The sequence below is a fragment of the Sapajus apella genome, unplaced genomic scaffold (genome assembly GCF_009761245.1).
Source record: "Sapajus apella isolate SASKATOON/1434 unplaced genomic scaffold, GSC_monkey_1.0 scaffold2, whole genome shotgun sequence".
Classification (NCBI taxonomy): domain Eukaryota; kingdom Metazoa; phylum Chordata; class Mammalia; order Primates; family Cebidae; genus Sapajus; species Sapajus apella.
The window spans coordinates 49,757,412-49,784,038 of record NW_022436942.1 but is presented as its reverse complement, the minus strand read 5'-3'; the positions used below and the strand labels follow the sequence as shown (position 1 = coordinate 49,784,038).

The 26,627-nt window shown below is 33.8% G+C and overlaps 1 protein-coding gene across 3 annotated transcripts in view; it reads left to right on the top strand.

The window, feature by feature from the left end:
* DCN (decorin) overlaps positions 1 to 25,023 on the top strand; it is a 38,431-nt gene extending 13,408 nt beyond the window's left edge. For all 3 annotated transcript variants that reach the window (XM_032297508.1, XM_032297525.1, XM_032297518.1), the window contains exons 3-8: positions 3,304 to 3,416; positions 8,887 to 9,100; positions 9,902 to 10,015; positions 14,012 to 14,105; positions 19,046 to 19,184; positions 24,297 to 25,023. In XM_032297508.1, coding sequence (XP_032153399.1) covers positions 3,304 to 3,416; positions 8,887 to 9,100; positions 9,902 to 10,015; positions 14,012 to 14,105; positions 19,046 to 19,184; positions 24,297 to 24,491 — 869 coding nt within the window. In that variant the 3' untranslated portion in view covers positions 24,492 to 25,023. The remainder of the gene's footprint in view (positions 1 to 3,303; positions 3,417 to 8,886; positions 9,101 to 9,901; positions 10,016 to 14,011; positions 14,106 to 19,045; positions 19,185 to 24,296) is intronic.
* The last annotated feature ends 1,604 nt before the right edge of the window (positions 25,024 to 26,627 follow it).

The following is a 26,627-nucleotide window of genomic DNA, read 5'->3' as shown; positions in this document are numbered from 1 at the left end:
GTAACTGTGTGTGGTGGCTGGTGCCTATAGTCCCAGCTACTTGGGAGGCTGAGATAGGAGGATTGCATGAACCCGGGAGGTGGAGGATGCAGTGAGCAGCCAAGATCGCACCACTGTACTCCAGCCTGGGTGACAGAGTGGGACTCTGTCTCAAAAAAACAAACAAACAAACAAACAAACAAAAACAAAAAAGAAGAAAGAAAAGAAAAAAGAAAAAAAAAGGCACACCATATAGCTCTGGAGTGAGGACTCAAACTATCCTGGTTCTTGGTCTACTTTAGCCATGAGTCACCTTAGATAAGCTATTTAATGTCTTTGGGTTTCTGTTTCTTTACTTATGAAATGATATTAGACTGGCTTAAAATTCTCTGATTTCTGGGATAAGTAAACTTTTGAATGATGAACAAGTTAATTTCTAATTAAGGTCAATACCAAATCTAACAAAATAAGAGCCTGCCATCTGCTATCATAAGCATTTTTTAAAGAATGTATATTTAAAAGTAGAAATGAAAGGGAAGGCAGGAACTGGTCTCAGATGGTCTTAGTGTGTGTGTGTGTGTGTGTGTGTGTGTGTGTGTGTGTGTGTGTCTCTATGTGTGAGTGAGATAATTTACATTAAAACTAACCACAATGCTCTTGTTTTTTATTTTGATATAGATTGTTAAAAACCTCATCATAGAGTCTACCTAATCAGCATTTGGGAATCATAGACTAGCTGATATTTAAGGGCCCTTCCCTTTGTGACATTCAGAGAACTGATAACTAGGGTAAATTCTCCATTATACTCTGCCTATTGTCTTTGAGGAAGCTAGTAAACACTCCAGTGCCTTATCTAGCCCTTACAGGTACAGCATATTACTGGATCTGTCAGAACAATTCTTTTGGGGGATACAGATAGGTATGGCAGAAAAAAAGGTCATGCTGGAATCTAGGATAGTTGTCTTCTAATCCACATTTTGTCATTCCTAGCTAAATAAGCCTGTTCATATTATGAAAATATTATCTGAAAGTATGAGATTATCATACTGCCTTACCTATTTCTTTGGGTTGTTGTAAGGTAAATGAGAACATATTTTCATTTTTAAAAATAAACTCTAAAACAACATAAATTATTAATAAAAATACTAGTATGTGAAATCCCCCAAATAAACACAAGTTTTCTAATTCAGAGCAGGTTGTAGATTTAAGATTTTAATCATTGAAATGGCTCTCCAAAAACTAAACTACAAAAATTAGAATCCTGTAGATGCTATTCCTTTTTTCTAAATCTCTGGAAATAAGATGTATATAAATTACCTTAAATAGTTCCTATTGTTATAAAATTTTAGAATGATAACATAATCAAAAGTGTCAGCCATCCAGTCACATCATTTTTTTCCCTACACATTTGAAATTTTATCTGCAGTTTGGCATTGACCAAATGTTGAGAGTCACTAGAACTTAAGTTCACCAATGAATAAAAGTAAGCATAAGTGGAAATTAGGACTTTGATGAAGGTGCCCAAGAAAAAATGATAAAACCTAGTAACTATGTTCCAAATGAAAAGAAGTTTGTCTTTTCTGGGTTGGAGAACACTAATTATAAAAGATTTGGAAGAAGTGCACTATACCTAATTGCATGAAATTAGCAAATTGACATTTCTGAAAATGGCAGTAATTACAACTGTACAGTGTCATTAAACAACCTCCTACAAGATAGCTGTTCTGGTATTTTGCTGTTCATCACTGAAAGCACTTAACTCTTGTCATTTCTATGGGAACTGTGTCTATAAGAGTTATATATTTATGTAACATATTTATGTAAGTTTAGAATTAACCTTTTTTTTGATATTTAAATTTATCAAGATAGGTGGTCACTGAATTAAGAACAAGATTTCACCCCCAACCCCAACTATCAATGGAGCAGCGATATTGTGGCTAAAAAATTATTTGGGAAATACTCAGAAATAGATGGCTTCAGATATTTTTTTTGGTAATTTTGATGGAAGAAATGAAGATAGTCAAAGTAGGGCTACCTATTTTGTTTACAAGTGTATTTACATAGAACTCAAAATTGAAAAGTGATTTTCTCAACATTATACCATGTTGCAATTTTATTTTAATTGAAAATGATAAACTGAATTTTATTTTTTATGGAGTCATAGGCAATATCTGCCTTGGTCCTGATATATTCCCAGAATCTAATAAATTTATGGTGCCCAGGAGGTATTCAATAAAGGCTTGTGGAATTTATGAAAAAATAATCTTCAGTACTTCAAGTATCAGATATGACAGAGAGATTGCTTCTACAAAAGGCTGAAAAATATTTCTGATTTATGTTATGGAATCTTAAAATACGGAAATGATCACATTGATTTGAGTTAATAGAATATCAAATTTTTACTTAATGTCCTACTTCAGTATGAAACAATGGAAAAAAGAAAGGCAAAAGGCCTTATTTAATATTTTACTCCGTTATGATTCAAAATGATTTATTCAAAATAACTGCCTTTTTTATAATTCTCATTTATCCTTATTTGACTAGCCAAATGGCTATTAAAATATTTTTTAATACCATGGACCATTTGGTTATTCAATGAGTTTACATTTACAAACTAAAAACAATAATTTAGTCAGTTAGACCAAAATCTAAAGTCTAAAAATAATACTTCATAAAATTAATTTTAGGTAAGTCATACTACCAAATTTATTTCATTCTAACTAGCCCTATATCTATTGGTCATAAAATATCAACTGAAATTGATATTGTTTTGGCATTCCAATGAAAACTAAAAGAACTGTTATCCCAAAATATTAGACAGATTTTCAAGATCCTGACACAACTTGATTATATGTTCTTATAATTTTAACTGTAGATCTGTGACAGGGTTAGGTTTATCAAAAAGATCTTTATTACTGATTTGGCTAGAGTCATTATTGACACGGTATTTATGTAAAAATTTATGGATTTACGAATCACTCATGCTGACTGCTTATCAGAATAACTACTTTTCAATATAAGAACCAAGAGGTAAAACAGATTTGAGTCACACCCTAATGCAACAAAAATGTTCCTTTTATGCAGAGGATTAATTCCATGAGGAAAATATCACATTGAGTTTATTATTAAATGCAAAAAATTATTTGACTTTGTTGCAAAAGATAAAGCAAAAATTTTACCCTACAATGAATGTAATTCTTAGAAGAATAGTAAGTTGTTACTGTTACTCATCACAACATTAATTTCTTGGTAAATATATACTGTATGATTCTGTAGCCATGTGCCCTTTCTACTCACTGCACATTCTTGTTACTCTTATGCTAGGTCTGGACAAAGTGCCAAAGGATCTTCCCCCTGACACAACTCTGCTGGACCTGCAAAACAACAAAATAACTGAAATCAAAGATGGAGACTTTAAGAACCTGAAGAACCTTCATGTAAGAACTATTTTTTCAATCACAATAAGACTCAAAGTATTTTTCAAAACACAACCTAGATAAGGCCAAGAGTACTATCTGTAAACAAAGAAGCACATTAGTGTTTATTAACATCACTTTTATCAGTGGTAGGGAATCAAAACATTGTATTCATTAACCACTAAAAATTCACCCAGTTTTATTTTATATATACTCCATGTATCTTAGGTATTTTTTTTTCATAAAAATACTTTAGATCTTAATTTTCTCTGACAGTTTTGGGAATAAAAATGGTCTTCCAAATTAAATTGTATTTTTATAGTGGAACAAAACGCAAAACGGACTGATCCTAGTATTGTTTTATTTCTTTGTTTATTTTGTCTGTTTTCATGCATTTTCTGAGAAAAGTGTGAATGACGTTCTAAAGTGTCAAAGACTGGCATCAAGCAAAGAAAAGATAATTATTCATATTTTACTAAGTAAAATATAATTTTATCTTTATATATATATATATGTTTCTTGCTTTATATTTAGGATTATGTATGCTGTGATCTTATCTGTATGCTTATTTTGATTTTCACTTACTTCTCTACCCTCTCATAATGTTCAGTCTGTCAGTCAGGATTTCATTAGAAAAGAGATGCCACTCACAAAGGGGTTTCATGGAAGAGAAGTTATTGAAACCTCTATTTGCAAAGGGGTATGTGACCCCAACAAGGCGAGGTGAGGTACCCAGTCCCACAAAGGCCTAGAAAAATTTGGGGGTCTCAGAGTCATGGGAGATCTGGGGGACTATAGTTCCACTTCCTAATTTCCTGCCTGTATCTCCTATGGTTGCATCTACTTGAGACAGAAAGACGAGGCCATTTGATTGATGCATTCCCCAGAGGTCAGCTTCCTGGGACATGAAGAAGGGCCCCCCAAAAAGGCAAAGAATGAATATAGAGGCAGTTGGGAGAGAATATGTTGTACAAGAAGAATGACCAACCTAATAAAATAGAGGCAACCCTTGCTAAGGCAACCTATAAGAGTAAATGCACTGTTTGTTCACATGTAATACCAGAATCACTATAAAATGCATTTTCTTGCCCAGCTGTCTATCCCTGGGATGAATGTGATGTGGTTCTTCCCTCAAAACAAGAGTGCACATTAAATAAAAGTAAGCCAGACTTCAATGTCCAAAATATATACTCTGGAAATCTCACTGTACCTGCTTCCATTCTGGTAGATCACTCTGAAGTATTGAGTCTGGTTCTTGGCATTTTAAGAAAGGCATTAAAGAACATCTAGAGATAGATGATTATGGAAGTAAAGAATCTGGAAATTAGGTCCCATAGGCACAGTGTATGGAGAGGCGGATGTCTAAATTGAGTGATGAGGGTCACTAGTGGCATATTTGAAGGGCCATGTTGAACAAAAAGAATTGTATTTACTTGCTTCAACTACAAGATAACAGAATTGTCCTAGTGAGTAGATTTTAGGGAAGCAGATTTTTATTCAACATTCAAAATAAAATTTAATGTATTAGAATTTTCAGAAAATAAAGACTTACCTCATGATTTGTTACCTGCCTGTGTAAATTGGAGTTCACAGCTTTGCATAATGAATGTCATAGGAATACATTCTTAACGTTGGGAGCATAAACATACCAAACTCTAATTTCATATCTACTTATTTATTCTAGTCATTATAGAAAATAATTGAGGTGATATATCATGAAAATAGGCAATACTTACTACAAGATAAATAAAGAAATCATCTGATATACCTTAGAATAAAAAATACTGTTACAGGGGAAATAATGTAATATAAAATAGGACTGGTCATAATTATTACAGAGTTACTATAATCAAGATACAATTTAGTTACAAACTTTCCCCAGCAGCCAAGATGGGAAAAGCAGTAAACATGTATCCATTCGAAGAAAATATACTATATTTTTTAAAGGAAGAAATAATTTTTTTTTCTAAAATTTTGAGACACTACATGGAATCATTTAAAAAATGTCAGATAAAACAGTGCCATGATCAACTTATTGATGTGTCCAACAATATAACAGCAATATAAATAGTGACATAGTAAAAGAAAAAATTAGGCATCATTATTTTTCCAATTACCAGATACAATTTTGAGAGAATATGCAAGGAAGGAGTTTTAGATGATCAGCAGAAGTTTGAAAGGCAGAGAGAAAAGGGCTCTCTGAATAAGAAGAAAGCAAAGGCAGAAGAAAAAAAGAAGCAGACAAATACAAATACAAATTGGCTAGAGTGAAAGAAACAGCTGAAACAATGAAGGGTAAGAACAAGCTGGAGGCTCCGACCTTTGGGTCTCTTTCCACTGATTAGAACCTTATTCACCAACTCCCTGCCTTCACCTTAAAGTTTCACTGGGAGTCAGTTGATGGTGAAACCAGTAAGATTTATCAATGATTATTTAAGGTACCATTGGTATAAGTTTAAAAAGGAGACCATAAAAAATATTATTAAATTTAGATTACTAAAATATTTTAAAAACTTTTATTTGCACAAGTTTGCCTTATAGCTACTTTTTTAAAGGATGAAATGTTCTCATCTCAATGAAACGTAACTCTCATCTCAACTTCCTGTTCATTTAAGTATAATCTGAGTATGTTTAAAAAAAAGCCCTTTATATCCTTAAATAAGAGACATCTAGTGTCTGTGGCATTCTCATTAAATCTGGCATTTGTAATAATGTGTTCTTTCTTTTCTTAAGTCTCCTTCTAAGTATGTTTTTAGGCAGCCATCATCTTGACAATCTCTTTCTTTCTTCTTCAAAGTATACAACAGATGAATAAAGAGAGTTCATTAGAGACTTCAACCATTCAGAGGATGTTAAACAGCTATTTTTCTCTTACTCTTTCATTCATGATCCTTTTTATCCTTGTTATTATGCAAATAAACATCATAATTTTAGATAGCAAAGCCATACTTAAGAAGGAAAGAAATGAAAATTCAGCAAGGATTAAAATAGAATTTAACAGAATCAAGTTCCCTGTCTGTGCTTCATTATGAGTGGTATGTATTGCATAAGAGTAATTTTATACATATATAGTAGGAAAAACTGCATATTTGCTCTGTAAAATAATGGGAAATTAAGTGTAGTAATGCCAACATTTAATGTATTTTCTTTTAATTGAAGCTTAATCTTCATAAGTCAAGTAAGAAAGATTTTTTTAATTAAAAATCAGCAAAAATTGTCAAAGACTGAATAAAAGCAAATACTTGTTTGGCAATTACTGTATATACTAGGCACTGTTTTAGTACCTTATATACATTAAGTTACTTAATTCTTATAACTTTTTATGAGCTAGTCACACTTGATATCTTCTTTAAACAGCCACAGAAAGGTTAAGGTACTTGCTCATAGTCACAGACCAAATATGAGCCAGAGCTTGAGATTCTAAACTCAGAATTCTGGCTTGAGTATTTACACTAATAATTGCCGATGAATATGACAATCACCCAAAAAGCCCTTAGGACAATATTTGGTACAGTGTAAGCCCTCCATACGTGGCTTTGAAGAAAAAAAATGTTATTGGAAGTCAGGTTTCAAAAACATTTAACATAAAACAAAGTTTTCAGATCATGTTTAATACATTTAATTGCATTACACTTTTAAAATTTTCCTCCATGGATAGGAATTGAATATCTCCTTTATGCTTTTCATTAGGCACCCACAATGTTGGATGTCTTATAATGATATATGTCACCTCACTCTAAGCAGGCTCTGGCTTTTCTCTGAATTTTTGTTTATTAATGTCAAATTTTTATGACCTTAACTCCTATGAGTTTTTGAAGTTATTCACCCCAATGTGTTAGGATTTTGCATTAATCAACCAATGCATCATTCATGATTAGTTAAAAGATTATATTACTTAATAAGAAGTTTTAATTTATTGAATAATGTGAACTATATGAGGATGTACATAGATTAATTAATCAGCTATTACCTTTAGAAAACATTCTTGCATTTCTATTTCTGTAATAGGACAGGGAGGGCAAAAGTTCATGCCGTCCTATTACAGGTCCCTTTTTGCCCCTCCACATTCTCATATATGCAAAAGATATGCAACAATTGAAAATGCAAAGTTCTTAGACCATAATAAATTGTTTTAAGTTTCTTAAAATTAGTTAATAAAGTGCCTTAATAAAACAATGTGGTTTTATTAGACATACAGATAATCAAAAAAGAATAAACTAGTCCAAAAATAGGCCTACCAATAGTTATAAGTATAATAATAATGAATTAGAGGTAATTTCTTATGTGAAGGGAACTCAGAAATAAAAACCAAATAATTACCCAATATACTAACATATTTGTCATATAAAACCTTTGTATTTGTCATATAAAACCTTTACACCTAAAAAAAGGCAAAAAACTTCAGGAGAAACTATGTTAAGTCTCTCTGTACTATATTGACTATATCTTTATTCTCTAAATCAATTATTAAAATATATTAAAATTTAATAAGCACAAGAAGTATTTGTGATCAGGCAATCTCCTCTCTCCAAAAAATACAATAAATGGTAGGAAAATAAAAGAAAAATTGTTTAACCTTTTTAAATGACAAGGAAATACAAAGAAAAGCAATGAGCTACAACATTATATTATTTTGGACATACTCTTAAGAAAGATAACAACAAATATTGCAAGGCTGCTGGAAAATTTTAGTTCCTTGCATTGCTGGTGATAGTGTAAATTGGTATCTTGTGTAGTAGAATCTGTGATCACAGTCAATGAAGATAGACTTTTAGGTTAAAAAGCTGACTGGGGGATGGATATCTGTGGTAATGATTATTTTCAGGTATCTTGGGTCATTTCAATTATTATTTAAAAATTATATATATATATACACATGCACATATACATACATGTCTGTTTGTATAGGGTGTATATATGTTGATGTATAAATTACATATCTTATTACACTTCCCTCCTTTTCATTCCTGATTTTCAGATCTTCATATTATACATTTTTTGTTTGTTTGTTTGAGTCAGTCTTGCTCTGTCACCAAGGCTGGTGTTTAGCGGTGCAACCTAGGCTCACTGCAACCTCGGCCTCCCAGGTTCAAGTGTCTCTCCTGCCTCAGCCTCCCAAGCAGCTGGGACTACAGGCACATACCACCACATCCAGCTAATTTTTGCATTTTTGGTAGAGACAGGGTTTTGCCATGCTGGCCAGGCTGGTCTCAAACTCCTGGTTTTAAGTGATCTGCTCACCTCGGCCTCCCAAAGTGCTGGGATTATAGGCGTGAGCCATCACACCTGGATTAATTTCAACTTGCTGTGATTACACATGCACGCCACCACACCTGGCCTAATCTTGCTTATTTTATTTTTTATTTTTTTCTGATTTCTTGCAATTTTCTAGATTTCTCTGGTAGCCCTAAGAATGGACTGACAAGCATTCACTTGTTTGATATATATGTGGAAAGTTTGGATTTAAGATGTTTTTCTTCCCTTACTACAGGCATTGATTCTTGTCAACAACAAAATTAGCAAAATCAGCCCTGGAGCATTTACACCTTTGGTGAAGTTGGAACGACTTTATCTGTCCAAGAATCACCTGAAGGAATTGCCAGAAAAAATGCCGAAAACTCTTCAGGAGCTGCGTGCCCATGAGAATGAGATCACCAAAGTGCGAAAAGCTACTTTCAATGGACTGAACCAGATGATTGTCATAGGTACAGACATTTTTATAATTTTAAGACTCCAGTTTTACCTTAAGAGACCTCAACTGGGTTTTAGGTGCAGGAAGGTAAATTAGCTACAACCTGCATGCCTGGAGCCTATGTTATTTATAAGAGCAGGGCCAAGAGAAATTGGGATTTTGAATCCGGACCTTCTAGTGATATTTTTATTGTCTGTCTTTGAGTATCTGAGTATATGGAGAAAACCCTAGGACTGAAGTTACCCTACCACATGCTCAATATGCAAAGATGAATTTATATAGTGCTTAACTACAGATATTTTGAGATACTTTTCCATTTTGGGGACCCGTTGTATTCTAAACACTCATAAATCAGTTGTTTTAAAAATATGTTATAATGTTTCACTAAACATGGTAAAAATTGTAATTTTATTATTGGCTTACAAAATGCTAGATTGAAATTCTTTAACAAAATTTTAAAGTATCTTAGGAAAGTAATAAATAACATAAGATGGGATTTGTAAACTTGCTTTAATTGATTTCTGGGCAAGCCTGTGTATGCATCTTAAATAATTTTATTCTTATTGCTTTCACTAATAGTATTTTTCATAAGTCATTATTGTTTGGTTGGCTTTTGTTTGTTTTAATAAGCGAAAGTTTTATCTCATTTCACTATTCTTCTGAGGAGCATGCCCTTTAATTTTCACTTTTGTTTTTTAGTCAAGTTGATATTAATCCCAATTTTTTTTATAGATTTCTAATTGAAACAGATACTACAGTGACTAGTAATATCCTAAAATGTCCTCTAAAAGCCTTGCACTTATTATATTTGTAGAACTGGGCACCAACCCACTGAAGAGCTCAGGAATTGAAAATGGGGCTTTCCAGGGAATGAAGAAGCTCTCCTACATCCGCATTGCTGATACCAATATCACCAGCATTCCTCAAGGTGATAGAATATTCTCCAAAACATTTTGAAAAATTTAAATTCAAAGACTTCGATTAAAAAAAAGAAAACGTTGTGGGAATTTGAACTGTCACCTAAGTGGGCAAACTTATTTCCAGCAAATTCTCTCTTACTGGAGGTGCTTTCAACTGGATGACCAATGGGTCATCCGGGCTCACTGTAGAGATGGGTAGACTCCAGTTAAAGTCTACTGTAAGACATAACTTAATTATGTGATTTCATATTATAATATTGTGAGATTACAAAGAAAAAGTGCATTGATTTTTTTAAAAGTAGCATGCCTTGGTGTTTGTAAATAAAAGATATATGGGAGATATGGAGATATGGGAGTATTCTGAAATTGATCCAGTTTTTACCTTGAGTCTGCAATCACTTAGGGAATTTTTTCTTTTTTAAGACATTCCGGTTATTAATGTCTGAATGATAGTGGTGGTTGTAGTAAAAATGTAGATTTTGGAGTCAGTTCAATGACTTTGAAAAAGTTATTCATCTGTTCTCTATTTCTTTATCTGTCAAGTGGAGATAATACTGCAATCCACTTCGTTGAGTTGTTTTAAAGTTAAATAAATAGAGAAATATTTAGCATATAGATAAGTAGGAGCTTAATATAACTTTCTATTATTCATTAAAGGTGGTCTGAACACTAGTATGTATAGGCAATGTGCCACACACTGAAGACAGGTCAGTGAATAGGATATGCTACATGCCTTTAGGAGCTTACTATCTAAAACCCAGCCAGAAAAATACACAGCAATAACCACATAATCCGAAGGCTAAGCTCATCGTTCCAAGGGATACCCAGGAGAGACATAAAAACCACTCTTGGTGAATCAGAAAAGGCATCAAACCACCAATAATACATTCCTCTACCTTGTACATTGTCCCTGCTCTGTTTTTCAGTCTCACAAAAGCCCCTTTATATTCTCTAGTTTTCCCCTCAGTCTGTCCCTTTCTCAACTTAGATGCCTTGTTCTTGACTGCGTAAAAAATGTAGGTATCTGCCTACAGAAAACACCAGTTATCCTTTATTGTTCTTTTACAGAAATTCAACTCCTTTGAGTACATATTCCATAGGATGCTTTCTTACTGCTCCTTACCCTCTCCATAGTCTTTTGAATACAAAGCTTGCTTTTGACTTTGTTAGTAGCAACTACTAGGACAGGTGGATGGATAGATAGATATATAGATGATAAAGACTGATTTATAGTTTAGAAAGAACTTTCATGTTGAGTCTTCAATTTGTTCCATGTAGCAAGTGACCTTTCACTATCCTCAGTGCAGGAATAAAATATTTATATCTCAAGTAGATATAAATTGGGCATTGATATAGATAGATAGATAGATAGATAGACAGATAGATAGAACTTGCTAAAATTCTTACTGAAATTTATTTCATGTTACCAGATGACTTATATTAAGCACAATCTCAGACTTCGCTTTCCTTCTTAATGCATCCTCCAAAATATCCTTCAGTAATACATTTTATCATTTCAGGTTCTGTTTTCCCTTGCTTTCCTGTGTCTTTCTATCCCAGGTATTCTTTCTTCATCATTTATAGCTTGCTTTTCTTTACTACAACTTAGCAGAAAAATTAAGTGACTACGATTTTTTTAAGCATGTATTTAGTGCCAGGTATCATACCAAATGCTTGTCATAGAGTCTTTTATAGATTCTTACAACATCCCTATATAGTAGTATTATCATTCCTGTTTTATAAGAGTGGAAAATGAAACTTAAACAGGTAAAGTAAATTGTGATTAAGTTCTTAGAGGTAGGAACCAGCAGAGATGGAATTGTATGGTGCTAATACCAGAATTCATGTGTTCAACTATTTCACTCTGTTGCCATATTAAGTCCTCCTTTTCATTCATCTTTATGCTTACCTAATACATGATTTCACCTTGCTTAGGCTGGGATACTTATGCTTGAACATCAACAACCTCCTGGTGATATTTTCTCCCATCATTCATGGAAATGGAAAGGCAGTAGAATTTAGTGTAGAGGCTATAAAATCATACTCTTACACCAGCCTGGGTGAGAGACCTAACTCACTTATTTAGTTGTATTGTGACTTTAGGATAATTATTCTGCATTTCTATAACCTCAGGTTTGTTATCACTTACATGGCGGTATTAATAATACCTATTTGCTAGAATTATTGTAAGAATTACTACATAGAAGTAAGGCTTGCAATGTACATGCACAGTATTTGGCCCAGCGTTAAGCCTCAATATATTTTATCTTAAAAAAGGAAAATTAAAAACAAATAAAGAACTAGAGTATTGGTTCTCTAACTCAATGCCACAGTGGCAGAAGCTAATGATGCACTTTATAAATCTGTCTATCTCAAACCTATTGCAAAGATTTCTCCCCAAATCAAACTTCTTCCTAGCTATAACTACATTTGGGAAACTGATATCTAAAAAAGGGAGACATTTTGAAACTAAGTAAGAGTGATGGATGTGATAGCAATTGGTCTACTAGAGGCACTGCATTAAAAAAAAATACATATATCTTCTTGGCAATAGGGAAGAAAGGATGTGTATTTGTTATATACATACTTTTTCCACTAGGGTGGTATTTGAAAATTCATATTTGTTTATTCTCAGGAGAATCAAGTGGTTGAAATGCCTTATTCCCAGAGTGATTGTGATTTCCTAATATTTATGTATAAGAATAATGTAATTGTTATTTCCTCCAGTTAAGGACATGCTATTTTAACTTCTTTTTTTTGCCATCTAGGAGCATATTGCATTCCCTACATAATAGATAGACCATCTGCTAAATTTGTAACTTTGATTCTTACTTCTTTATCTGAAAGGGGACTAGTGACCAATAATTTATATTTTGAGAGACTTAAAGGATTTGAAGGTAGGAAAAGTGCCAAGATCAATGTTTGATGCATAACAGATATGCAATAAATAAATGTTTCTTTTCCTAGCAGCTACCACACAAAATATGCCACCATAGGAAACTAAAAATCATTTTCAAATCAAATAAGGACTAAACTATTGTCTAATAGACAATATTGACAGAATTCAATGTGATGTGATAAAAATTTCAGGCCAAAGGAAACCTATGGTTTTTCAATTCTGTGTCTTTATAGACAAATAGCCAAGACTTTCTGCCAATCAGATGCTTTTTCTGCACGTCACCAGTTTGCTATTTTCTTTGTATCTATTACTATTAAGTGGAACAATATGTTATTATAAAAGCTGTATAAAATGTAATACATCCTCAGATGCTAGGAGGAAATGAAAATAAAATATTTAAATTCTTATATTTATAATAATCTTTGGAAATCACAGCCATTCAAGTACTATCCAGAGGTTTAGTGGGTACTTTGGATCTAAAATTATTCCCCCAGGTGCTCCACATATGGCAGATCACTTGATTATAGACCTCTGTCCTCCTCCTGCATAGACATTCTGGATTTAATAGACATAAGTAAATGTTAGTTGTTTCCACAAAGACATTTTGCAGAGGTATCTGATGTTTTTATGGCAGAGTCAATTAAGGCTAAGACCAGCACAGCATATCAGTGTTAATTTTTAATGATGCTCATTAATGAAATAATTAAGTTTTCATATGGTTTTAACTTATACATAATCTCTTCATTGTGGTTCAAATAGAGACCTTCTCATTTTATAATTACTATATTTTATCAGCGTCAGTTTTCACCCATTAACAAAGGTGGAAGAGAATAATGAGAGTCAGCATTGGCTTCAGTTCTTCTATTCCAAGAACAAATGTCGACCACATGATAAAAATAATCCATGTTTTTGTTAAAGTCAACCTAAGATAAAAATAGCAAGGGCTTGCACTACTTCAGATGAAAAAAAAGGTGATAAGTAAAACTGACCCTTGGAACCGTATGTCTTTTATAAAATTTATGGCATATGTCTTCATTAAGTCTGTCCACATTCTGTACTTATAATATTTATCTCCTAATTTAATATCTTTAATTCCACATTCCAGGTCTTCCTCCTTCCCTTACTGAATTACACCTTGATGGCAACAAAATCACCAAAGTTGATGCAGCTGGCCTAAAAGGACTGAATAATTTGGCTAAGTAATAATGTTCTTTCATGACATTCTATCAGAACAATAGCTAGGTATATTAGTGCTTATCTGATGAGAATTAAAAACATGATGATTGATTTTTGACTGTACTACATTTCTCTGCTGTTCTTGTTTCTTTTTTTTTAACTGTAGCATCCATTTTATTTATTTTTTATTTTTATTTTTTCCCATTTATTTATTTTATTGCATTTTAGGTTTTAGGGTACATGTGAAGAACATGCAAGATTGTTGCATAGGTACACATGTGGCAGTGTGATTTGCTGCCTTCCTCCACATCACCTACATCTGGTGCCTCTCCCCTTGCTATCTCTCCCCAGCTCCCCACTCCCTACCGTCCCTCCCCTATTCCCCCCCAACTGACCCCAGTATGTAGTGCTCCCCTCCCTGTGTCCATGTGTTCTCATTGTTCAACACCCGCCTATGAGTGAGAACATGTGGTGTTTGATCTTCTGCTCTTCTGTCAGTTTGCTGAGAATGATGGTTTCCAGGTTCATCCATGTCCCTACAAAGGACACAAACTCATCGTTTTTGATGGCTGCATAATATTCCATGGTGTATATGTGCCACATTTTCCCTGTCCAGTCTATCATCGATGGGCATTTGGGTTGGTTCCAGGTCTTTGCTATTGTAAACAGTGCTGCAATGAACATTCGTGTGCACGTGCCCTTATAGTAGAATGATTTATAATCCTTTGGATATATACCCAGTAATGGGATTGCTGGGACAAATGGAATTTCTATTTCTAGGTCCTTGAGGAATTGCCACACCGTCTTCCACAATGGTTGAACTAATTTACACTCCCACCAACAGTGTAAAAGTGTTCCTATTTCTCCACATCCTCTCCAGCATCTGTTGTTTCCAGATTTTTAATGACAGCCATTCTAACTGGCGTGAGATGGTATCTCAATGTTGTTTTGATTTGCATTTCTCTGATGACCAGTGATGATGAGCATTTTTTCATATGTTTGTTGTTCTCATGTATGTCTTCTTTTGTAAAGTATCTCTTCACATCCTTTGCCCACTTTTGAATGGGCTTGTTAGTTTTTTTCTTGTAAATCTGTTTTAGATCTTTGTAAATTCTGGATATCAGCCCTTTGTCAGATGGGTAAACTGCAAAAACTTTTTCCCATTCTGTTGGTTGCCGATTCACTCTAGTGACTGTTTCTTTTGCTGTGCAGAAGCTGTGGAGTTTGATTAGGTCCCATTTGTCTATTTTGGCTTTTGCTGTCAATGCTTTTGGTGTTTTGGTCATGAAGTCCTTGCCTACACCTATGTCCTGAATGGTTTTGCCTTGATTTTCTTCTAGGGTTTTTATGGTGTTAGGTCTTATGTTTAAGTCTTTAATCCATCTGGAGTTAATTTTAGTGTAAGGTGTCAGGAAGGGGTCCAGTTTCTGCTTTCTGCACATGGCTAGCCAGTTTTCCCAACACCATTTATTGAACAGGGAATCCTTTCCCCATTGCTTGTTTTTGTCTGGTTTGTCAAAGATCAGATGGTTGTAGATATGTTGTGTTGCCTCTGAGACCTCTGTTCTGTTCCATTGGTTTATATCTCTGTTTTGGTACCAGTACCATGCTGTTTTGATTACTGTAGCCTTGTGTATAGTTTGAAGTCCGGTAGTGTGATACCTCCCGCTTTGTTCTTTTTGCTTGGAATTGACTTGGCTATGCAGGCTCTCTTTTGGTTCCATATGAAGTTTAAGGTGGTTTTTTCCAGTTCTGTGAAGAAGGTCATTGGTAGCTTGATGGGTATAGCATTGAATCTGTAAATTACTTTGGGCAGCATGGCCATTTTCACGATATTGATTCTTCTAAACCATGAACGTGGAATGTTTCTCCATCTGTTTGTGTCCTCTCTTATTTCATTGAGCAGTGGCTTGTAGTTCTCCTTGAAGAGGTCCTTTACATTCCTTGTTAGTTGTAATCCTAGGTATTTTATTCTCTTTGTGGCAATTGTGAATGGAAGTTTGTTCTTGATTTGGCTCTCTTTAAGTCTGTTATTGGTGTATAGGAATGCATGTGATTTTTGCACATTGATTTTGTATCCTGAGACTGCTGAAGTTGCTTATCAGTTTCAAGAGATTTTCGGCAGAGATGATGGGGTCTTCTAGATATACAATCATGTCGTCTGCAAATAGAGGCAATTTGACTTCCTCCTTTCCTATTTGAATGCCCTTTATTTCTTTTTCTTGCCTGATTGCTCTGGCTAGAACTTCTAATATTATATTGAATAGCAGTGGTGAGAGAGGGCATCCTTGTCTGGTGCCACATTTCAAGGGGAATGCTTCCAGTTTTTGCCCATTCAGTATGACATTGGCTGTTGGTTTGTCGTAAATAGCTTTTATTATTTTGAGATATGTTCCATCAATACCTAGCTTATTGAGGGTTTTTAGCATAAAGCACTGTTGAATTTTGTCAAAGGTCTTCTCTGCATCAATTGAGATAATCATGTGGTTTTTGTCTTTGGTTCTGTTTATGTGGTGAATTACATTTATAGACTTGTGTATGTTGATCCAGCCTTGCATCCCCGGGATGAATCCTACTTGATCATGGTGGATAAGCTTTTTGATGTGCTGTTGCAATCGGCTTGTCAGTATTTTATTGAAGATTTTTGCATCTATGTTCATCATGGATATTGGCCTGAAGTTTTCTTTTCTTGTTGAGTCTCTGGCAGGTTTTGGAATCAGGATGATGTTGGTGTCATAAAATGATTTGGGAAGAATTCCCTCTTTTTGTATTGTTTGGAATAGTTTCAGAAGGAATGGTACCAGCTCTTCTTTGTATGTCTGGTTTCTAATAATCTGAAACTTCAGCATATCCAATTATTTCTTGAGAAAAAGCCAATTAACTAGTACACTTACTAAAACCACCAAGATCAGCTTCATATTTTATTAATACTGTACTGTTTAGTTATATTTTATAAAGTTTTCAATTAAATCAACATGTGCATTTAATATGTTCTAACTTCTTTGCCTCAACAAGGAGGTGTAAATTATAACACAGTGTCCAGAATTTGAAAATGCATTAAAATGAAATCTACTGAGACATAGAAATATTGAGTATTACACAAATTACTATTTTAATAGTTATGAGATTCTCTAAACCCCTCTTCTCTGAGGAGTTTAAAATAAAATATCTCTGGACATTTGATGTAGATCATCAAAAGGAAAGCTTTTGTTGTTGTTTTTGCTAGCCCTTCTTCATGATTTTTTTAAAAAACTAAGTGATACTAGTACTTGTCCTGCTTTCAAACATAACTTCCATCTGGCAAAGATTTTCATTTGTCTTCAGCAACACTATGTTCTTCTTGATCTGTACATATTGCTGACTGTTCCTATAAAGAAACACAGTATCATGCCAAATTTACTCATTCCTGTTTTTATGTATAAATTTCAAGGTGGATAAGTAATTATAAAATATATTTTTGAATCTTTAAGAAATACATGAGACCAAATGGATGTGTAATGCGGCTTTTCCAATTTCTATAGCTATTCCTCAATGGCCCAGTAGTTGGTGAGGGTTGAAAGTGTGCATATGCACGTGACTGTAGTTATACTACATTACTGTGGTGTCTCAGGTAATAAGACATCCTTCATTCACATCTTTTAATTTCGGCCTGTAATGTAGAAAACATTTTTCACAATAGTATTATGTATCACCTACCCTTCTTCATTGATTAGGTTCATTTAGCTGCAGAAAAATGTAGACAGATACATTGCCTTGGTTAATGTGTAGACCTGACTTTAGTACCATTTTTATTATTTGTTATTATCAGTAGTAGTAATTGTAGTAGAAATAAACAATATTCTAAAGTTTTTAAATAGAAAATCATTCTCAAAATGTGTGCCATCTTAGAAAAAGTTTATTTTGCACTAAAAGTGTTATGACATTTGACATTCTGTACTTTAATATTGATATCATATGCTTTGCATCAAACCAAGGAGTTAAGACCTCAGAAACTTTGAAGACACCAACAGAAATTCAGATATCTCTTTAAATTAACTTTGAATTTCATTTATTAAATTAGAACAGAATACATAATTGGTCAGACAACTTTCTCAATTCCTGAATTTATCAAACATATTTCTTTTTGGAAACAAATCCAGGAAAAGCTGTCTATTAAACCATCAAATCCTTATGTTGTTTATTTCTAATTGATATTGGAACATGAGAAATATTTTGGTGCTGAAAATAAAAACTGAAAAGATGAAAGAAACAGCCACTGATCTCAGAACAATTTTTACGGTACAAATGTTTGAATTGGTTATTAAGAACAAGTAGGAAGAAAATAATGTATGAAAATAATGTATCCTCTGCAAAAATATAAATTGGTTTTCAGACAACCTTCTCTTACTTTTCTTATTAAGTAAAAAGAAAATTATAATGTCTTATAATTTTATATATATATATATGTATATGTGTGTGTGTGTGTATGTATAATCAACTCCCTTACAAGGTGAAATATTCTTTGATGGGAAAAGTGGTTTTTGACCCATGAGACCTCTGTCCCTCACAATGCCTAGTATAATATCATGCATATAATAAATTATTGAGACCATTTGTTTATTAAATATGCAAATAGATGTTTGAATAAGTGAACAGTTTTGAAAAATAAATTATTAGGGATATTGTGTTCCAATAATATGGTAGTCCAAAATTGAATGTTGGAATTTGGGTTTTATAAGAAATAGGAGATTGTATCCAATCACATTCTGTCAGATGAATCTCAAAGAGAATAACTTTTAGCCAAGACCTTAAGAATAAATGGGTTTTGTCCAGGCTCATAAAGGTTAGAAAAAGCACTCCAACAACTAGAAACAGTAAGTGCAACAACAAAAAATGTCCTTTCCTATAGACTTGATAATTTCACAATGCTTGTAAGAAAGGCATCCATGTTGGTATTTGCTTTTATTTCTGCTTTCTGTTGTAGGCTGGGACTGAGTTTCAACAGCATCTCTGGTGTCGAAAACGGCTCTCTGGCCAACACACCTCATCTGAGGGAGCTTCACTTGAACAACAACAAGCTTACCAGAGTACCTCCTGGGCTGGCAGAGCATAAGTACATCCAGGTAATGCAAAGCCACTGCTTATGTGAGGAATATCCAGAGAGCAAACCCCTCTTCTGTGGGATGCTAGGAGGCAGGAAGCTCTCCTTAGAACTTTTTTTTTTTTTTTTTTTTTTTTGCTCAGTGTCTTAGAATTTCTATGACAAAATCCCATAAACTAAAATTAAATCATCAAGCACAATTTACATTAGCTAGGTCACAATAAAGTGTTTGATTTAGAAGTATGAAGATGAAACTTAAAGTCTTTTTTTAATACTGATATTTTTTCAGTAGGGGTGGTGGTATTGGTGGTGCAATAGTGAGTAGGGGGAGTTTGAAGACACAAGTAAAATCAAAATTCTCTTTTTTTACTGTCATTATTAATTTTAATTTTCAAATTATTCAATAATTGACTGGGAGGAGCTTCTTTGGTCTAGTTCCTGCACATTTTGACATGGCCTCCTCATTTATCTTTTCTTTTTTTAAAATTTTCTCTAAAAAATAAATATGAGCTACATGTGCAGAACATGTAGGTTTGTTGTATAGATATATGTGTTCTATGGTGTCTGCACGTATTGACCCATCCTCTAAGTTCACTCCCCTCATCCCCCCACCACCTCTTGTGTGTTTTGTTCCCCTATCTGTATCCATGTGTTCTCTTTGTGTCCATGTGTTCTCAGTGTTCAACTTCCACTTACAAGTAAGAATATGCAGTGTTTGGTTTTCTCTTCCTGTGTTAGTTTGCTGAGGATGATGGCTTCCAGTTCATCCATGTCCCTGCAAAGGACATGATCTCATTCCCTTTTATGGCTACTTAGTATTCCATGGTATATATGTACCACATTTTATTTGTCCAGTCTATCACTGATGGGCATTTGGGTCAGTCTCATGTCTTTGCTATTGTAAGTAGTGCCGCAATAAACATATGTGTGCACGTGTCTTTATAGCAGAATGATTTATATTTCTTTGGGTATATACCCAGTAATGGGATTGCTGGGTCAAATGGTATTTCTGGTTATTGACCCTTGAGGAATCACCACATTGTCTTCCACAATGGTTGAACTAATTTATGCTCTCACCAACAATGTAAAAGCAGTCCTATTTCTCCACAGCCTCACCAGCATTTACTGTTTCCTGACTTTTTAATAATCGCCATTCTAACTGGAGTGAGATGGTATCTCATCTCCAGCCACAGGGGATTATTAATCTATTTTATCACTTTTGTTTACTTTCATAGACCATAGTTTTGTGTAGAACCTGAGAATACTTTAACATCTAGAAATTTTATAATTGTAACTCCTATATTTGGGTTTATAATCCAATTTTGAGATAATCCTTGTATATGGTATAACAGTCTAATTCATTTTCTATATGTGGATAGCAATTGTCCCAATGCCATTTGTGGGAAACAATATTCTTTCTCCAAGGAATTGTCTTGCTTCTTTGTTGAAAATCACTTGACCATAAATGTAAGAGTTTATTTCTGGACTTTCAATTTTTTTTTTCCCATTTATTTATTTTATTGCATTTTAGGTTTTGGGGTACTTTCAATTTTATTACATTTATCTATATGTTTAGTCATATGACAGTATTGTACCTTTCAATTATTGTAGCCTTAGGTTAACTTTTGAAATTAGAAAGTGCAGATTATGGCCGAGCGCAGTGGCTCATGCCTGTAATCCCAGCACTTTGGGAGGCCGAGGCAGGTGGATCACAAGGTCAGGAGTTCAAGACCAGCCTGACCAACATGGTGAAACCTTGTCTCTACTAAAAATACAAACATTAGCTGGGTATGGTGGCACACACCTGTAATCCCAGGTACTCAGGAGGCTGAGACAGGAGAATTGCCTGAATCTGGGAGGCGGAAGTTGCAGTGAGCTAAGATCGTGCCACTGCACTCCAGCCTGGGCGACAGAGTGAGACTTCATCTCAAAAAAATAAAAAAGGAAATGTAGGTTCTCCAACTTTGTTTTGTTTTGTTTTGTTTTCAAAGTTATTTTGGCTATTCTGGTTCTTTTGCATTTCATATAAACTTTAGGATTTACTTGTTCATTTCTGGAAAAATATTCTTGGAGGGCTTTGTTTTGAATCTATAGTAATTACTATAGTAATAACATCAAGCCTTCCAATATACAAGGATTATTTATATCTTCTTTTCTTATTCTCAACAGGCTTTGTCATCTTTAGCATATATATCTTGCAATTCTTCTACATTTTTTTCATTCTTTTTGATGATGTTTTGAATTATTAATTTTTTACTGGTTTGCTGCTAATGTATAAAAGTATAATTGATATTTATGTATTGAGCTATCCTAGTACTATGCTAAATTGGTTTTTAGTTACAGTGATTTTTGTGAGTTCCTTTGGATAGTCTATATTCAGGATATATTATTCACAAATAGACAGCTTTAATTATTTTATTTGGATTCTTTTAGTACCCCTCTCTGCCCCCAACCCACCCATTACATTGGCTGAAATCTCCAGTGCAATGTTGAATAGAGGTAATGAAATTAGACATCTTTGCCTTATTTGCTAGTTTAGGAGGAGGGAGCATTCATTCTACCATTAGTTATGATGCTAGCTACAGGTCTTCTATAGATGCTTTTTATCAAGTTGAAGAAGTTCCCTTCTATTTCAAGCTTACCGAAAGCACCTATTATGAATGTTGTTGTTTTTTCTTACATGTTTTTCCTGCATCTGTTGAGATAATCATGCGAGTTTTGGCCTTTATATTTTTGATAGACTGTATTACATTGATTGATTTTCATATGTTAAACTAATTTTACAACCCTGAGATAAATCATGTTTGGTCCCATAGTATATAATCGTTCTACATGTTGTGAAATGTAGCTTTCTAATATTTTGTTAAAGTTTTTTTGTCCATATTCATAAGAGATATTTGATTACACTTTTCTTGTGATGAATTTTGTCTGGCTTTAGTCTTAGAGAATATTGACCCCATAGAATGAGATTGGAATCTACTTTTATTTTGTTTACACAGACTAATACTTATGTCTTGATATTTTCTTCTCTTGTTTTCAATATTAGCCATAAGTGGTCACCAAACACCCCTTCCTTTACTTGCTGGAACATAGAGGATAGTAAATGACAACAAGAAACTTTCAAAATTTGAGACTCATAAACCATGCATATAAGTGTTGCTTTCACTTGAATACTCCTTCTTTCTGTTTTTATATGACATCTACTAGTTTGCTTTTAAACTCTTACAAAAACAAAGTCATTTTAACCAGCACATGAATGTGAATGTCCTAGGAGGTACAGCAATGTTTCAAGTTATTTTGTAAGGGAGTACTTCATAGGTTTTATAGCTCACTTTAGACCTTGTTGTCTTAGCGTTATATTCTAACCTAGCTTGTATGATTTTGGATAAGTTGCTTCTTGACCTATAGAATTCATATCCCCAGAGTGGAAGTGTAAACTTATTTCTAACATTCTTTGTATAAGTCTTATATTTAGTGACCCTAAGAAAATCTGTGGACAAATTACCATTATTTTAAATATGATTGTAAAACATAATTCAGAAAAAAATTATGATTAATTATATAGCACTATATTCATTGAGTAAAATGTATTACATAAAATCCACATTTGTTAAAACTTCCTAGGTTTAACAAATTTATTCTAAATGCTGTGACATTTAAATATTTAAGTACTTTTTGGAGTTTGTGATTATTTCAATTCCAGTACTTTATACTCTCTTTTTCTTTTTCACTACATAGCACTTTCTCATTCTATATAATTTTGTTAAAAGGTTTATGTATTTTTACCCTGAAACCATAATGTTTCATGTAGACCCAATATAGTCATGTAGACCTGGTATATGAAATAACATTTTATTCATTCAACATATATTTATTGAACACCTGCTCTGTTCTAGTACTGGAAATGCAGCCATAAACAATCAGAACCATTCCTGTCTCATGGAGCTTTTACTTTAGAGGAGAGAAACAAACAATAGCAAATAAACATAATATGCTACATATTGATAATGCTATGAAGAAAAATAAAGAAATTTAATGTAATTCTGCCCCAGAGAATGGCAGAATGGTGTGGTCAAGGAAGGTATCTCTAGTAAGAAACAGTGAATTACATGAGGCAGCAAGCTTTGAAGATGCTTTAGAGATCATTCCAGTTTGAGTAAATGCTGTTGATAACTTAAGCAGAGATCATGCTTTGTGCATTAGAAGAGCAGCAAGTAGACCAGATGATTGGCTTGTATAGTAAAGGAAAAGGTCAGAGTAAAAGGATATTAGATCATGTAGGATTTGTAGGCCCCTGTGAGAACTTTGGATTTTATTGTTCTGCATAAGATTGGAAACCACTGAAGTGCTGAGGCAAAGAACATGTAATTTGGTTTACTTTTTAAAGCAATTTCTCTGAGAGCTCAAACAAAATAGAATTTAGGAAGGTAAAGGGGAAAGAAGGAAGAATAATCAGGACAACTTCAATCATTTGGGAAGAAAGAATGGTGACTTGAACAAGGCTGTGGGAGTAGACATGGAGAGAAGAACTGAATTAAGTGTACATTTTGAAGGCTGAGCTAGCAAGAATTGTTGATTGAGTAGAGAGCCTAAGAGAATTGGAGCTCAAGGAAAATGACAATGCATATAGCCTGAACATCTGAAATGATTGGCATGCAACTTACTGAGATGGGGAAGACAAGACTAGGAAGGGAAAAACAAATTTTATAAAAGAAAGGAGAAATTGAAAGTTTTGTCTGAGAAGTAGTTAGGTATTCAAAGTTGGGCCGGTCATGGTGGCTCATGCTGTAATCACACAAGGTGGGTGGATCACTTGAGGTCATGAGTTTGAGACCAATCTGGCCAACATGGTGAAACCCCATCTCTACTAAAAACACAGAAAATAGCTGGGCGTAGTGGCATGAGCCTGTAGTCCCAGCTACTCAGGAGACTGAGACAGGAGAATAGCTTGAATCTTGGAGGCAGAGGCTGCAATGCACTGGGGTCACACCAATGCATTCCAGCCTGAGTGACACAGCAAGACCCTGTCTCAAAAAAAAAAAAAAGTGAAGGATAAAATATATTAAAAAGAATAAACTATTTAGCTGCAGGGCCTCAACATTTAGAGAATAATAATTATTGTTTCATGTTGCAGGTTGTCTACCTTCATAACAACAATATCTCTGTAGTTGGATCAAGTGACTTCTGCCCACCTGGACACAACACCAAAAAGGCTTCTTATTCGGGCGTGAGTCTTTTCAGCAACCCGGTCCAGTACTGGGAGATACAGCCATCTACCTTCAGATGTGTCTACGTGCGCTCTGCCATTCAGCTCGGAAACTATAAATAATTCTCAAGAAAGCCCTCAGTTTTATAACCTGGCAAAATCTTGTTAATGTCATTGCTAAAAAATAAATAAAAGCTAGATACTGGAAGCCTAACTGCAATGTGGATGTTTTACCCACATGACTTATTATGCATAAAGCCAAATTTCCAGTTTAAGTAATTGCCTACAATAAAAAGAAATTTTGCCTGCCATTTTCAGAATCATCCTTTGAAGCTTTCTGTTGATGTTAACTAAGCTACTAGAGATATTCTTATTTTACTTAATGTAAAATTTGGAGTAAATATATATGTCAATATTTAGTAAAGCTTTCCTTTTTTAATTTCCAGGAAAAAATAAAAAGAGTATAAGTCTTCTGTAATTCATTGAGCAATTAGCTCCTTTAAGATAAAGTCAAATGCCAAACACTAGCTCTGTATTAACCCCCATTATTACTGGTAAAGCCTCATTTGAATGTGTGAATTCAATACAGGCTATGTAAAATTTTTGCTACTGTCATTATTTTGAAAAAATAAATTTAAAAATACATTCAAAATTACTATTGTATACAAGCTGAATTGTGAATATTCCCTAAACACAATTTTATGAAGGAAGCAGACATTGCTTTGTTGACCATCTTTTCAAGTTCTTAGCTATTTCTTCTACCTCTCCCTGTCTTTCATTTGAGTATGGTCATCTGTTTAGCGTAAGCTTAAAAGCACAAAGCATACATTTCCTGATTGTTCTAGAGAACTGATATTTCAATTACTCTTCTGCTAAATAAATATTAAAACTATCATGCTTACTTCATGTAATCAGGCTGAACATTTCTACAATTACTAGATGCATTAGACATAATTATTTTATTTAAACATCCAATGTTAGAAGTGTTTTCTGTAGAATTTAGCAATAGCTATCAATGCAGACAATTTAACAAGCCTGGGGATGATTTACTTCGAGTAAACATTTATCAAATTGTACATTTATGATATCAAAAATTAATAAGCAAATATGTGAAAATAGTTTTCTATGAAGTTGAATGTTTGACACTTAAAAACCCTATCAATTGTAGTTTCATATGGCAAATAGTAATTTGAATACTACAGGATACATTTAAATAATGTATTAAATACATCAAATAATTGAAATATGGTAGAATAAATTTTATCACAGAAATATATGCAGTTATAGTAGTGGCTCACATGAGAGATGATCAATTCTGCTAATAGTGGCAGACTGAGTACAGTGGAACATGCAAACTTGAGGAGAGAGCAGTTGAGGTGAATTTCCATAGATGCATAATAGCTCAAGAACAAGATTTTGTGGGGAGGCACTATTCAAGACAGGGACTAAGTTAGCATAAAGGAGGCTTAGTCAAACATTTTCTTCTTCTGAAACAAGGGCAATAATTTTCATTTACATTTGACATATCCTGAGCTAATGTTAACATTAGGGAAACTTAACTCTTTTCCATCTTTTCACATTCTTGCAGGACCATAAAATCTGAATTTTCCAGTATATTTAATAAAAGGGAGGAAAGCTTTCTTTTTCTTCTCTCTTTCATCTCCCAAGAGATCCTCCTCTCATGACTACAGTTGAAGAGGTGGTTTCCATTGGAAGATGTTCAGGAATTCAGGGAGGATGTCCATCAATGGACATTTTTTTCTTTAGAGCTGGACCTTGAATGATGCATCCCTCTCTCTATTGTAACCTTAAATACAGCACCCTTCACATTATAGCCTTGAATGATAACACTCTTCCTATTGTGACCTTGAATGAAATACCCTGTATGGTGTAGCCTTGAGTGATTCACCCTTCATGTTGTAGCCTTCAGTGATGCACACTCCATGTAAGAGCCTTGAATGATACACCCTCTATGTTGCAGCCTTTCTCTTATGGGGAAAAGTCTGCAGTTATCCTGTGGCTTAACTGACAACTGTGGTGAGAAATAAGTAGAAATCTAAAGAGGAGAAGACCATTTGGGACACTTATCTGTAAGGCAGCTCCAATACACTCTCTCAGGATCAAGCTATTTCTAATTTTATTCAGTATCAAAATGAGAGCCAGGCCTGATTCTCCATCCAGCACTGCTCTCTTAAGTGTCAACACAACTTCCCCTTATATATATATATATATATATATATATATATATATATATACACA